A 12825-nucleotide genomic window follows, 5' to 3' on the forward strand; every position below is an offset into this window, starting at 1 on the left:
CGCTTTCATCGTTGAGGGCGCGCCACTGGAAAGCGGGATCGAGGGCGGAGCGGGGAGAGGAGGCGGGAAGACTCCAGATTCGGGCTGGACTCCAACTCCCACAATGCCTCGCAGACAGCCCGTGCTACCCGCTCAGTGTGACAAGAGCTCATTGGAGAAAGGACCGGGTCCCCAGCAGGCCTATCGGCTGTCCTGTCATTGTGCGGTGGCAGCAACCGACGTACACACATTAAGCAGAGATCTGCCTCAGCATCCCCGAGGGCTGTGCTGTGCTGCTCCGCTCCTGCCTCCTGCTGCTGCTGCTGCCTTTGCTCTGAGGCGCTGGCTGCCGGTTGTTGTGTGCCTGTGGACAGAGCAGAGGAAGAGCCATGAATCTGGGGTAAGGGAGTGGCTGGCTTCTCTTCTCCTTGGCTCTGGGTTGGGCAGCGTGTGCCTTGTAGGTGTCTCCCATTGTTATCGCCTGAGTTTTTCTTTAAGGAGGCGGCACCGTCTGCCCTGAAACCTCAGCTGAAGATTCCCAGTCGGCAGCCGGGTGAAGCCTGCTGAGCCCATTCGTTAGTGGACAAAAGTTGGATGACCTGCAAGTGTTAGCTGTTTTGCACAGAGCAGCATTTGTGTACCTGGGCAACGCTCTCGCTTTGGGTCTAGGTTTGTTCTTAAAAGAAAGTAAAAGGGCTCGTTTTGCAGTCTTGACCTTGTGGGGTTTGCGAGCAGCTTTCTGCAGAAATGGCCAGCTGCACAGGTTTTTCGTCTGCTTTTTTTTTTTTTTAATGACGCTTCGATCCTAAAGACATTGAACACAGTCCAGCCGAATTAAATACCCTTAAGATCAGCACAATCAAACCGCTTATGTATACCCAACTCTCTACCGAATAGATGGCATTATATGTACGATTGCCACCTTTAGACATGGTCCTTGTTATCGTGCCTTTAGCAGCAGCCCTTAATGATAATCTTATCTTCATGTGGAAAAAAGTTTCATGTGCTGTGTTCTGCCTATCAGGTTGCTTCATCTTGGCACAAGGGCAAGACAGGCTGCCTGTTATTTGGCTGAAGGTAACTCTGCTTATAGGTCGTGGCAAAATTCATATGCATTATGTGGATTTAAATCCCTTTATTCAACAGACTACAGATTAGGGTGAATTGCATCAAATCAGGATTTCAATTGCCAAGAAAAAAAGACTTGTTCAAAGCATTGGTTTAAGGCAACAATTTCTATGTATTATTTAGATACTTCCTCAGTAAAAGTACATACTAATTGGTGGTTATAACCATTAAAACATAATGATTTAAAAATGAATAAAATTAGTGTGTGCCCTCAGAAGGTATACTATAAGTTTTGTAAATGCTTGAAGGATATACTATATGATCTGTATTTTTGACAGCCAAAGAACATTTTTTGAAACTGTGGCTATTTGTAGATATGGATGGAATCAAGTCTAGTAGGTGCTGCTTTCCCCCCCAGCGTACCTTTCTGTTTTATTCTAACCCTCCTTTTTTATTAGTTAGGAGCTGTGTCCTACCCTGCCCTATTCCAACAAAAAGGTGTGAATAATGTCAACCAGAAATAAGTACTAGTAGTAGTGAGAGCAGGTAGCTTTGCTTGGCTCTTGTGATGGTTTTAGGCATTGGTTCTGATCCATTTGAGGGGGGGAGCTGTGCCTGTGTGCCTGCCTTCCCTGGTTGGGACCTTTTTAAAGGGGTTTTGGTGGTGGAGCCAGTTAACAGCATGCCCAGTGTGGGGGCTGTTGCTTGGCTCCACTCACAGGTAGCAAGGGACCCACTCAAAGACATATGCCCATGTGGGCCCACTTCATTTGCCAACACAGATCTGCTCATACAGGTGGGTTGGGGTTGGTTTCCATTGGCTGGCAGGTGGATTACCCGATGCTCAGATCCATTTCCACATGCTGCACTAATGCTCTTGTTGCTGTAATCTATAAAGCTGTGATCTGTTGGAACCCACCCTGTTTTCATGTGTTTGCTGTATTGCACCGCTTACTCTCCTGCCCATCTTCCGCCCTTAGGACCGCAAGAACTACTACGGTAGTAGTTGTTGTGTCAGTGTTTTCCATGAGATAGAAGATAAATGTGCAGGTCTTTGATATTTAGAATTGGAGTAATGAACCAGTTGTGGAGACCAGGTAATTACTAGATAGAAAGGTCACCCAGATGGATTAGTGGGTGAAACTTGCCAGTCCTTAGCCCCCGTATCAATCCATAATATAAACACATGAAAGGTTGTGTTGCCTGATGACTGGTGAAGATGTTTCCCCGCAAAGCAACCTTACATAAGTAGGTAATAAATTCAATTTTGAGAAATTGATATGTATGCATTAAGTTCAGAATCCACAGTATTTGAAGGGGCACTTGCTATAATTAAAACACAATCAGCTATTTTTGCACCCCAATAAATATGTTCTGCTTACAACCTCAAGATGAACATTGTTGAATGATTGGTATCAGCTTTGGGTCATGTACATGAAATGAACAAACGATTTTCAAAATTATGACAGTTCGCAGTGTTTAGATAAGAGTGAATTCACGCTCTGTACTTGGACTTTCAAATCAGTGTGGCACTAGCTTCATCTCCTGAAAGGATTACAGCTTCACTTTGCACACACACTCCCAGTTTTTATGCGACATCAGACATTCATGCTTGCTTGACTACTGAAACAGTATGCTGTATATGAGTTGACTAATGATGACTTCTCTGTAACTGTTGAAGAACTTCCTTACATGGTGGATCATTTCTACAACTTCTGGCATTTTTAAAAACTCAGTTACTAGGCATGGTCCCCCTGGTTTGAATTGGGAGTGTGCCAGGACATCGGTGGTGGTGGTGGTGATAAACCTTTCTCCGTGTGCTCTTTTCTGGTTTAAAAAATGGCACCAGGGAGCTGCTGTTTGCCTTTCTGGAAAAACATACAAGTACAGGTATCCATGTTTGCTCCAGTAGGACCCATAGTGGCTCCCTTGGGAGAAAGTTTAACGTTCCATCAAAGTCTCTTTGAATATTTAGACATTTTCACTGTGTCAGCTGCTCTCCAAAACTGTTTAGAGTGTAGTCTACCAAAGTCTAAATCCAAACATTTCTCAGTAGGGTTAAAACACAACACCTAGCATTCAATGATGAGGTTTCACTAGGGGATTATTTTAGTTTTCTGTCTTGTAAAACAGAACGTGTTAGACATCTAAATATCTATGCATCCCACACAGTCTTGTTTATCTTTCTATTCCCAGCAGTGGTGGATGATGCCACAAAAGCAGTTGAGCTCTTCTTCTGTAATTGGATTATGTTGTGGTAATGGAAAACAACAGGGTGGGAGAGGAGAGGGAATAGGATAATAAACCAGATGGCATACTGTAACCTATATTAAGTAAAATATTTACAATTGTGAAGAGTCTTACATTTGCAGTAGTTCATTATAACCATTTAAAAATTGTGTTCTGTATCTTCCTTGACTGTTTCAATGACAGCAACATACCATTTTGTATTATTTTACAGGGATGGTTTAAAGCTTGAAACGGAAATACTGGATGGAAAAACTAGGTTGATATTGGCTCCTTCTGGTATGGATTACCTTTGCATGCAATCACATAAATTATTAGAATCCTTGTTTATCTGCATATTTTCAACAATACACATTTGATTATATTAGAACATATCTGACTCATGTCTCTGAGTTACTGTAGTTTAGTTCCACACATACTTGTTGAAGATGCTGGCCCCAATCCAACCCAGAGATGTTTATGGTCATTGGTTTCAGTAGGTATAAGCAGCTATAGTTCTCTTAGATCATGGCCACTGTATTCAGATTACATTAAATTTTGAATGTTTTAAATATATTGTTGAATATTTATAAGTGTTTAAGATGTGTTTTGCAATTTCAAAGAAGTATACACAAACATAAATTAATATAATTTTTAATAAAGCAATTAATTTTTGAAGATTGGATGGAAACTGAAATTATGGACTATTTGAGGGGGAGATTTCACGGAAAGAACAAAGGCAAATTTACTTCACTATAGCCCAGTTGAATATAGTGACATTTCTGAGTAAGCATGCATATCGCAGCTCACTTATGGTGACCCCATAGGGTTTTCAAGGCAATAGAAATTCAGAGGTGGTTTGCCATTGCCTGTCTTCATGTACCAAACCTGAACTTCCTTGGTGGTCTCCCATCCAGGTACTAATCAGGGCCAGCCCTGCTTAGCTTCCAAGATCTGACAAGATTAAGCTAACCTGGGCCATCCAGGTCAGGGCCATGTCATATAGTGATATCCGTTTTTCTAGAGATTTACTTGTTCTGGGATGACTATGCAAGCACAAGCCTCCCAGGTGATGTAGGGATACCCTTCCTCCCCTTTCAAGGCAGGCTGGCCTACAGAAATTTAAAGCTGGTGAAGTTTTTCCATCCCTTTATCAGTGCATGGAAAAGTTTCATCTGATAAAATTTCTTCGTACTACACTGCTGTTAAAAGCATAGAGGCCAGGCCAATAAAAATGTTGGAACCTGCCAGGCAGCTCCACTGTTCATTGGTGTAGCAGTCTTCCTCCCAGTGTGTGTGTGCTGCTGAATGATCTGTTGAAACTGAATGTCAAATTTCAGTGTTCTTTCAAAGATAGGCATTGTACTTGAAGTGACTTCCAGCTGCATTCACATATGAAAGTGCATGTTATTAATTTGTGTAGCTTATTTGCTATGCATTATTAGAAAATCCAAGCACATAATGGGCATCATAGCGATGTCAGCGTTAGGTGTGGGCATGAACTGGGAAAATGGAGGTTTGTTGGAGGTTCATGGTTGGGGTTTTCATGAACCACAAACCTCCAACAAATTCATGAACCACAAACCGGGGAGTTTGGCCCACTCGGAAGTGAATTTGGCCCACCTCCAGGTTGGGCTGGCTCAACTGAGCCTTTATAGGCCTTTGGAGCCTACTTCCAGATGGGTTGGGCTCTGAAGGCTTATAAAATTCTTTGGAGTTTGCTCTGAAAGCTCAGTCGAGTTGGGCTGCCTGACTCGACTGAGCTCCCAGAGCGAGCTCCAAAGGCCTATAAATCCTGAGTCAGGTCGGCCTGACCGGAGGTGAAATCTGAAGGCATATAAATGCCTTTCGAGCTTACTCAGGTCAAGCTACAGGGCTGGTGATGGGCTCCAACAGCATTTAAATGCCTTCGGAGCACTTCCAGTGAAAGGTATTTAAATACCTTTGGAACCGTTATGAACCCTTCCCGCACATCAGAAACCTCCATAGAGGTTCGTGAATGGATCATGGGAGACATGTTATCCCAAACCCTGGTTCTGGAACCACGAACCGGCCTGGTTCATGCTTGAATTGGGGTTCATTTGTGGGTTTGTGCCCATCCCCAGTCAGCGCAAATGTCAACTGGGTTTTAAAGAACTGTGTGGATTAAGAAGAAGAAGAGATTGGATTTATACCTCACCCTTCACTACCCAAAGGTGTCTCAGAGCGACTTACAAACTCCTTTCCCTTCCCCTCCCCACAACAGACACCCTGTGAGGTAGGTGGGGCTGAGAGAGCTCTGACAGCAACTGCTCTTTTTCAAGAACAGCTCTTATCAGAACTACGGCTTGCCCAAGGTCATCCAGCCAGGTGCAAGTGGAGGAGTGGGGAATCGAACCCAGTTCTCCCAGATTAGAGACCGTGCACTTAACCACTACACCAAACCGGTGTACAAGGTGAACACTTATCAGTTTGGTGGGATATCATGTTATTAGAAGAAAGTTAATGACTGTGAGTTAGGATTGACTCCACCATATACAGGGAGAGGGAGACTAGGCAGCCACCTGAGCCAATAATGCAGTTCAGAGGGCATCCTGGCAGAAGCTTCAAGTGTTCCAAGTTCTGCTGCTACTTTAGCATGGCTCATTCCCTGCACAGTCAGAGCGTTACCTGGAATGATGTAGCATCTTCCAAAGGAGCACTCAGTGCCAGAAGCAGCAAATGAATCTGAACATTTCTGTTGCTTCTGGCATAGCTAACTCCTCTCATCAGTCCAAGAAGGGACATCCTTCACCTGCTCATGTCTCACTTAGGAGAGCAAAAATTAACAAGCCCTTTGTCATTGAGCTGCGGTGGCTCAAGTGGTTAAGACGCTGAACTGCAGGCTGTGGAAGGTCAGTAGTTCAGTGGTTCAAGACCCGGGTGCCGCAAGACAGGGTGAGCTCCTGTCTCTAGTTCCAGCTCCTGTCAACCTAGCAGTTCGAAAGCAAGAAATTGCAAGTAGATAAATAGGGACCACTTCGGTGGGAAGGTAACAGCGTTCCGTGCGCCTTGGTGTTTAGTCATGCCGGCCACATGACCACGGAAACGTCTTCGGACAGCGCTGGCTCTTCGGCTTTGTAACGGAGATGAGCACCGCAACCCTAGAGTCGGATTCGACTGGCTTTCGAGCAAGGGAACCTTTACCTTTTACCTTTTTGTCATTATATGAAATTGATCTTTTTCTTTGTATTGATGGTGCTATCATTTAAATCTTAATCTTTCATTATTGCACATAATTGTCTTTCTGTGAAGCAATAGGCAGATGAAGCATGCTGTTTTAGTGTGCTTAGGCAGACTAATGATGTGGTCCTAAACAGAATTAGAGCCTTCTAAATCCATTGAAGTCAATGGGATTACTGTTTAGGATTGCACTGTATGGGTTGGATCCTGTGATCTCTCAGCTAAAGTTACTGATGGTTGCTGATCTTCCCGGGTTCCCCCTCTCCAAAACAGTTACTTCTGCTCATGGAAGAAGCAGAAGGGAGCAACTTTGTTCTCTTCCTACTGCATCCTCCTGACCCATATGGCTGTTAGTCCACACAGGTCCTGGGAATAAACTTTTCCAGGGTCAGAAATGGCTGCTCAGGGAGGGAGTAGAAAGCTGGGAAGACCACGGATCCTTGCAAGGTCCTTCCATTGGATCTAACCCCATAGCTGTAAATGTAAATACACTTTCTAAAAAATGTCCAGCTGAGCCCTTCCAAATAAACATTTAGGACTGCACTTTATATTTTCTGTTGTATTGTCCTAAATTAATACATAGCAGCAATTAAACTTTGGATAGATTATTCAATCACACACGTGTAATGTTGTGGAACAATGCCTACTATAGCTGGAGTCCTAAGTGCAGTTACTTGAAAAATATTTAATGTGAAAGTGGAATCAGATGAGCAGTGCTTGTACAACTGACTCAAGTGGTTCTTCCGCACACGTTCAAGCAGGCAAGTCACTTGCGCAGGCACCTCTCAGCCTGGTGGTGGCAAGACAGCAGCAGTGCTCAGCAGGCAGCAGTGGAGCAGGCTGTGGCCCCCACGCTGGTCCAGGGCTTGACCACCACCCCAATTGATGATGTTGCCCTCCTGCCATCAAATAGAAGCTTTAACAGGAATACAAGCAATCCGCATTCCCCAAGGATGCCTGTTAACAAAGCTTTTACCATATATTGAAATTAATACATCTAACTAAGGTTGCTGTTCATGTAAATCAGGTTGCATGGCTGTGTCTTACAAGTGCCCCTCTTACATATGTTTTTAAAAGGTTGTTCATTTGAATGCTTTGAGGAGCGGGCTGCTAGAACTGGACACTGTAACCAGCCAGAAGGATACATTACATTTAATTTAAAACATGTATATCTCCACTCTTCTCTACAAGTCATCTTTTTGCAAGATTAAACATGAAGGTCCTCATCCTAGTGCTGCTGGTGATCTCATTACAATTGATAACATTTCTACTGCTAAATGTAGTAGTCTTCCTAGTTCTCATTTGTGCATGTTTCTTCCTTTCACAGTGGGTAAATCCAAATCAAGTGTAAAGGTAAGTTTTTTACGTCAGCTTAATTAAGCAGACCCCATTATGTACAAGCTGCAATTTGAATATAATACATCATTTGTAGAAGATTTGCACCTAAATTTCTTCCAGTTTTGCTTTTTACTAGACAGTGTTGTAAATCAAGAAAATGTTGCCAGCAATATGGAGCTCATGGCAAATTTGTTGATCTGCTTTGCAGATTTAGATGGAATTTTACTTTGTTTCAAACAGTAGGCTTTATTAAAGGATTCTTTGTAGTAATATGTTATATTTAGAGTATCTTGATTCCAGTTCTTCTCAGTTTAGAACAAGTTTCCAAACAAGACTTTATTAGACTCAGGCTATTTCTGGTAAATACATAAACTGTGAGATCCAGTAGGAGCTGAGAGTTCCTTTTTCCCTTTGAACAGCAGACTGCAGCACCAGCTCACAATCTGTGTCTGAAAGCTCCTTCAGTTTCAAAAGCAGTTTGCTGTGTGGCAGGGTAGACATGCACTGAGCCAGTCCATTCAGAAGCACCTTCCTTGATTGCAGAAGGAGGTTTGCCTTGAACCTTTCCAACATTTTCTGATTAGCCCTGTCCCATGGCAGTCATTTTGTGGTGGTATCCATTATCCTTTCATCAAAATTTCAAAAGCCCCCACAAATTCAGGAAGTTTAGGGACCTATTTTAATCTCTTAGCCACCTTGAAAATGAATGGGTCAAAAGAGAGGACAAATTTTTAAAATAAGAGTAATGCAGTTCTTTAGGCCCATGTCCGCATGGGTTTTTAGTATTTTAAAAGAATTAAGCAAAATGTGTACTTTTTGTACCTAGAGAGAAGGAATAAAACCTTGCCTTAATCAAGAGTAGTATAATCTTGCTCTCCACTGTAATAAGAGACTGTCATCTTAAAATGACTTGAGGAAGGAGAGGTGTCCTGCTTGCTTAGGGCAGCTTCTTAAAAATCTGTTTCAGTAACATAGAGTAGAAAAGAAGTTTCTGTTTGTGAGAGACTATTATAAAAATTGGTACATTTATTAATGTTTTAACAGATGTGCAATAAAAATAAAATCTTAAAACATACACTGAGAACAAAACAGAATGGGAATGTTTTGAAATCTGTACAAACTACCTGTGACAAGAATGAATGTCTAATGAAGCACAGAACGGGCTCAAGTCTTTCAGCCACAAAAGGTGGGAAAAACCATGAAATTCTATCACCAACTAAAGAGTCCAGCCAGAAGGACCATGCTTTTATCATCCACAACGACAGTACGACTGCAAAGCCTGATATCTACACCACCAGAGTCTCTGTTAAAAAGCCTTTGGTTTCCAATAAGAAGTCCAAAAAGCCTCCCATTTCTGTTGAAGATCTAAGGGACAGTTTGGTATGTTTAACACAACAGCAGCTTGAACAGATTTTGATGGCTGTAAAAGAAGGAACCAACGGAGTGTTACAGTGTCACGATGAAAAGGGAGAAGAAACAAGTAAGATGGTTAATTTTCATTACAAATCACATTATTTTCCGAGTAGCTTTTAAGCAAGCCTAACTCTTAATGAAACGTTTGCTTCAGCATTAAGTGATCAAATAGGCTGTTCTTGAAGTGAAAGCTATAAAGGGGGTCTTTTATTATTGAATAGTTGTGTACTGGTCACATAATGTATAGTTTCAGTTTTTGGGGCTTAGAAGAAAATAAAGTCACATTTCTCATAAGTTTAGGTTCTAATCCTGTCTAATTATTGCTGTAACATACTCTTAAAGATCCTAGTGTGGGATACTGCACAATCCCAGGCATATTTCTCTGCCTGTGTGCACCTCTCTGAAATAATTTCATGTTTATTTTAAAGTCTAGAGGCATCCTCTCCAGCAGAAGACTGAGGGAGGGGCAAAATTCATACTCCCTTGTTTTCCACTGTTAGTAATGGTATCAGTGATCAACGGGGAATAGTAATAGATTTTTCATATCCTTCCTCCAAGGAGCTACGAGTGGTATAAGTGGTCTCTTTATCCTATTTTATCCTCACACCAGCCCTGCTAGGTAGGTTAGGCTGAGAAAAAGAGACTGGCACCCAAATTTAAACCAATTCAAAATGCAGCTGTGAAGTAGTCCACCAATATAGCTGTCCTATACATGTCAATATCTAATTTCCAAGAAGATGAACAGAAACAATAGTATTTGTTAATATTTTTATTGTTTTTAAACTGGAGTGGATGTAGTTACGTATGTGCTACCATTAGGTGAGTCACATCCAACTTATGGTGACCCCAGCAAGGGGCTTTCAAGGCAAGTGAGAAGCAGAGGTGGTTTGCTGTTGCCTTCCACTGCAGTGTCTTCCTTGGTGGTCTCCCAGCCAAGTACCAACCCTGCTTAGCTTCCAAGATCTGACAAGATCAGACTATACTATGCCTCCTTCCTAGTCCTAAATGTACTTACTTAAATCTAATGAAGTGCTTTTTTGGAAAAGTGGAAAGGCAGGATATAACCTTTGTAAATCAATAAAAAACTAAACACGTTTTTCATCACGGGGTGACTTTTTATGTGAAGATCAGACAACAAAGTACACAGTGTAAATCATACAAGTAAGTTGTTATCAACTATGAAGCTTTCAAATACACATAACGCTGAATGCCACTTTGATATTTATTGTTCCAGTAGATAAGAGATCAATTTGTCAGTATAATTTTGTATTTTCCTGACTTTATAATGATGTCAGTTTACTCAAATAGGCTTCAGATCCTTCTCAGTTTTCTCAAATTTCTCATAACAGAAATCACAGGGGCTGTCTTATGGGTATCTTTCTTTAGCAAAAATAGTAATATATTATGGCCCTTGCCATGACCTATTCAGTTTTGCTTTCCTTTTAGGATTATAAATGGAGAATCTACTGAACCATTAATTTTTCCCCCCCAGTTCAGAACAGTCTAGATACTAATCCTCCTGATCAGGTACCAGAAGAAGAAAACATAATGGGACTACTTCATAAAGCTGGTGAAACTCTATTTGTCCCAAGTGAAAATAGTTCAAGAAATAAAGGAGCATTGAAGCAGGCTGAACAGAATATTATCACGTATGTAAATCTTTTCAATTAAAAATTCAAATTTCTATAATATGAATGCTTTTGAAAGATAATTATACAAGGATAGTTGCATAAAAATTCAAGTAGTAGATGTTCTCAGGCATTGTACAGAAGGCATTGGATTGCTTTCTGAGTCAGACACTGGTCAAAGAGTCACAATAGATATTATGCAGGTAAACACGTACACAACTTTGATTTGACAATTTATTTATTTTTTTCAGTCAAAAGCTTTGTCATCTCCTTCACCAACTAGCCAATAGGGATGGTCTGTAGTCTACAAGGAGAAACAGACAAGGAGAAACACCGTTTACTAATAGATCCTGTATAGAAATATTTAGAAATATTGATTCCTGTAGCTTTCATGTATCCCTTGTGTGATTCCTATAACCTTCTGTATCTCTTGTGATGCTATAAGGTTTCATGTTCTCCCCCCTTTGGAATGTACCCCCTGCTGGTTTGATTTCCTCTCAGGCCAGATGGTCGGACCACTTGGTCAATTGCCAGGCCATAAACCAAATGCCTGCCGAAGCATGGCAGAAACACACGTACACAATGAGAATTGGAGTTGGGGTGGAGACCACAACTGCAGGTGTGGCCTCCACGACAACTGACCACTCAGGACAGTTGGACAATCTCAGATCTTGTTCAATTGGCTCCTGGCCAGAGTCATTTGAATCCTGAAATTGCCCTTTATCAGTCTGAACACAATGACACGAGCTCAGATTTTCTGCTTGCTGTTCTGTTCCTGTTACCTGCTGTCTGTGGACTTATTCTGGAAATGCTTTGTCTCAGCCATGTGCTCTGGGACAAAGGACCGGGTTGTGCAGCTCAACACATGGCTGCATGCTAGCAAAGATGGACCTCTTGTTTCTAAAGATACTTGGACTATTCCAAGGGACTTGGTACTGGGACTCCTTGCCTGTGGATCACCCTGGTAACTATGTAGATCTTTAATGTTTAGTAAGGGCCAAAGGGCCATAAGTTTTGTTATTTTCTAATCTCTAGTCTGATTGCTAAGTTCTGTGTCGAATAACCTTTATTCTGTTTATACCTTGTGTATTGATTGATGGGCAAACTGACTCTAAGGCTAAATCCTTGGGCCTAGCTGGCTGTGCTACCATTAAATCTTAAGAGTGCATCTCTGAGGAGGTGTGGAGCTGGGCATAGTTGTATTGTATTGTGAAAAGGCAGGAGTTCTCCCCTCATTCCTGGGCAGGCGTGGGGGTAGGATCCTGTACAGATCCCTTTCAACATTTTCTCCAAATTTTCTTCAACAGGAACTCATGGAAACCAGCTGACATGTTTAGTACTCTGGGTGAAAGGGAAAGGGATAAACACTTGTTGGATGCTAAGAAGTCCCAATGGAAGAAGGAACTAGGTACCGTGTAATTAGCTGCATTTGTATACTGCAGAACTGGTTATTAAATAGCGTTCTCATTTTATGTAAATATTTTGTCATTGTGGTTAATTGCATATAGAACTAACATTTGATCTATTGTTAATCCAAGCTTCTAGTGTAGTTCCATTTTTTATTGATATACACTTAAGTAGTCAATATTTAAACTAGGGAAGAGTTTGACATTTAAATGTCAAATAGTTTGTTACCCTCTTAATTATATATGTGAATCCAATGTAGCTGATACTTAAAATACCTGCAATATTTGTCAGCTTTTATAGTCACATGAATAGAGGATTGAAACACAGTGCCTGTGTTAGATCTAGCAGGGCATCAAAGGATGTTTGCAGATACAGATAATTGTCGCATTCCCCTCACCTTAACATTTCCCATTCCCCAATGTTTCATCTTTCCCTTCTATGGCAGCCCCTACCTAGGAAAGATATGGACTAGTTGTGCAGTGCCAGCCACAGTTGCACAGTGGGGAACCCGCAAGGATTTGTGGGGGAACACCTCATTTTCCTGTGCAGCCCCTTCCCAAAACTT

General features: G+C 41.7%; 1 protein-coding gene across 1 annotated transcript in view; it reads left to right on the forward strand.

The window, feature by feature from the left end:
• Nucleotides 1-307: 307 nt before the first annotated feature.
• The window catches only part of CCDC66 (coiled-coil domain containing 66), a 46833-nt gene continuing 34315 nt past the window's right edge, over nt 308-12825 (forward strand). The window contains exons 1-6 of the mRNA XM_015410049.1: nt 308-379; nt 3509-3573; nt 7802-7827; nt 8857-9292; nt 10718-10874; nt 12161-12261. Of these exons, the coding sequence (XP_015265535.1) occupies nt 369-379; nt 3509-3573; nt 7802-7827; nt 8857-9292; nt 10718-10874; nt 12161-12261 (796 nt within the window). The 5' untranslated portion in view covers nt 308-368. The remainder of the gene's footprint in view (nt 380-3508; nt 3574-7801; nt 7828-8856; nt 9293-10717; nt 10875-12160; nt 12262-12825) is intronic.

Source organism: Gekko japonicus, unplaced genomic scaffold (assembly GCF_001447785.1).
Source record: "Gekko japonicus isolate JY-2015 unplaced genomic scaffold, Gekko_japonicus_V1.1 scaffold259, whole genome shotgun sequence".
NCBI classification, from domain to species: Eukaryota; Metazoa; Chordata; class Lepidosauria; order Squamata; family Gekkonidae; genus Gekko; species Gekko japonicus.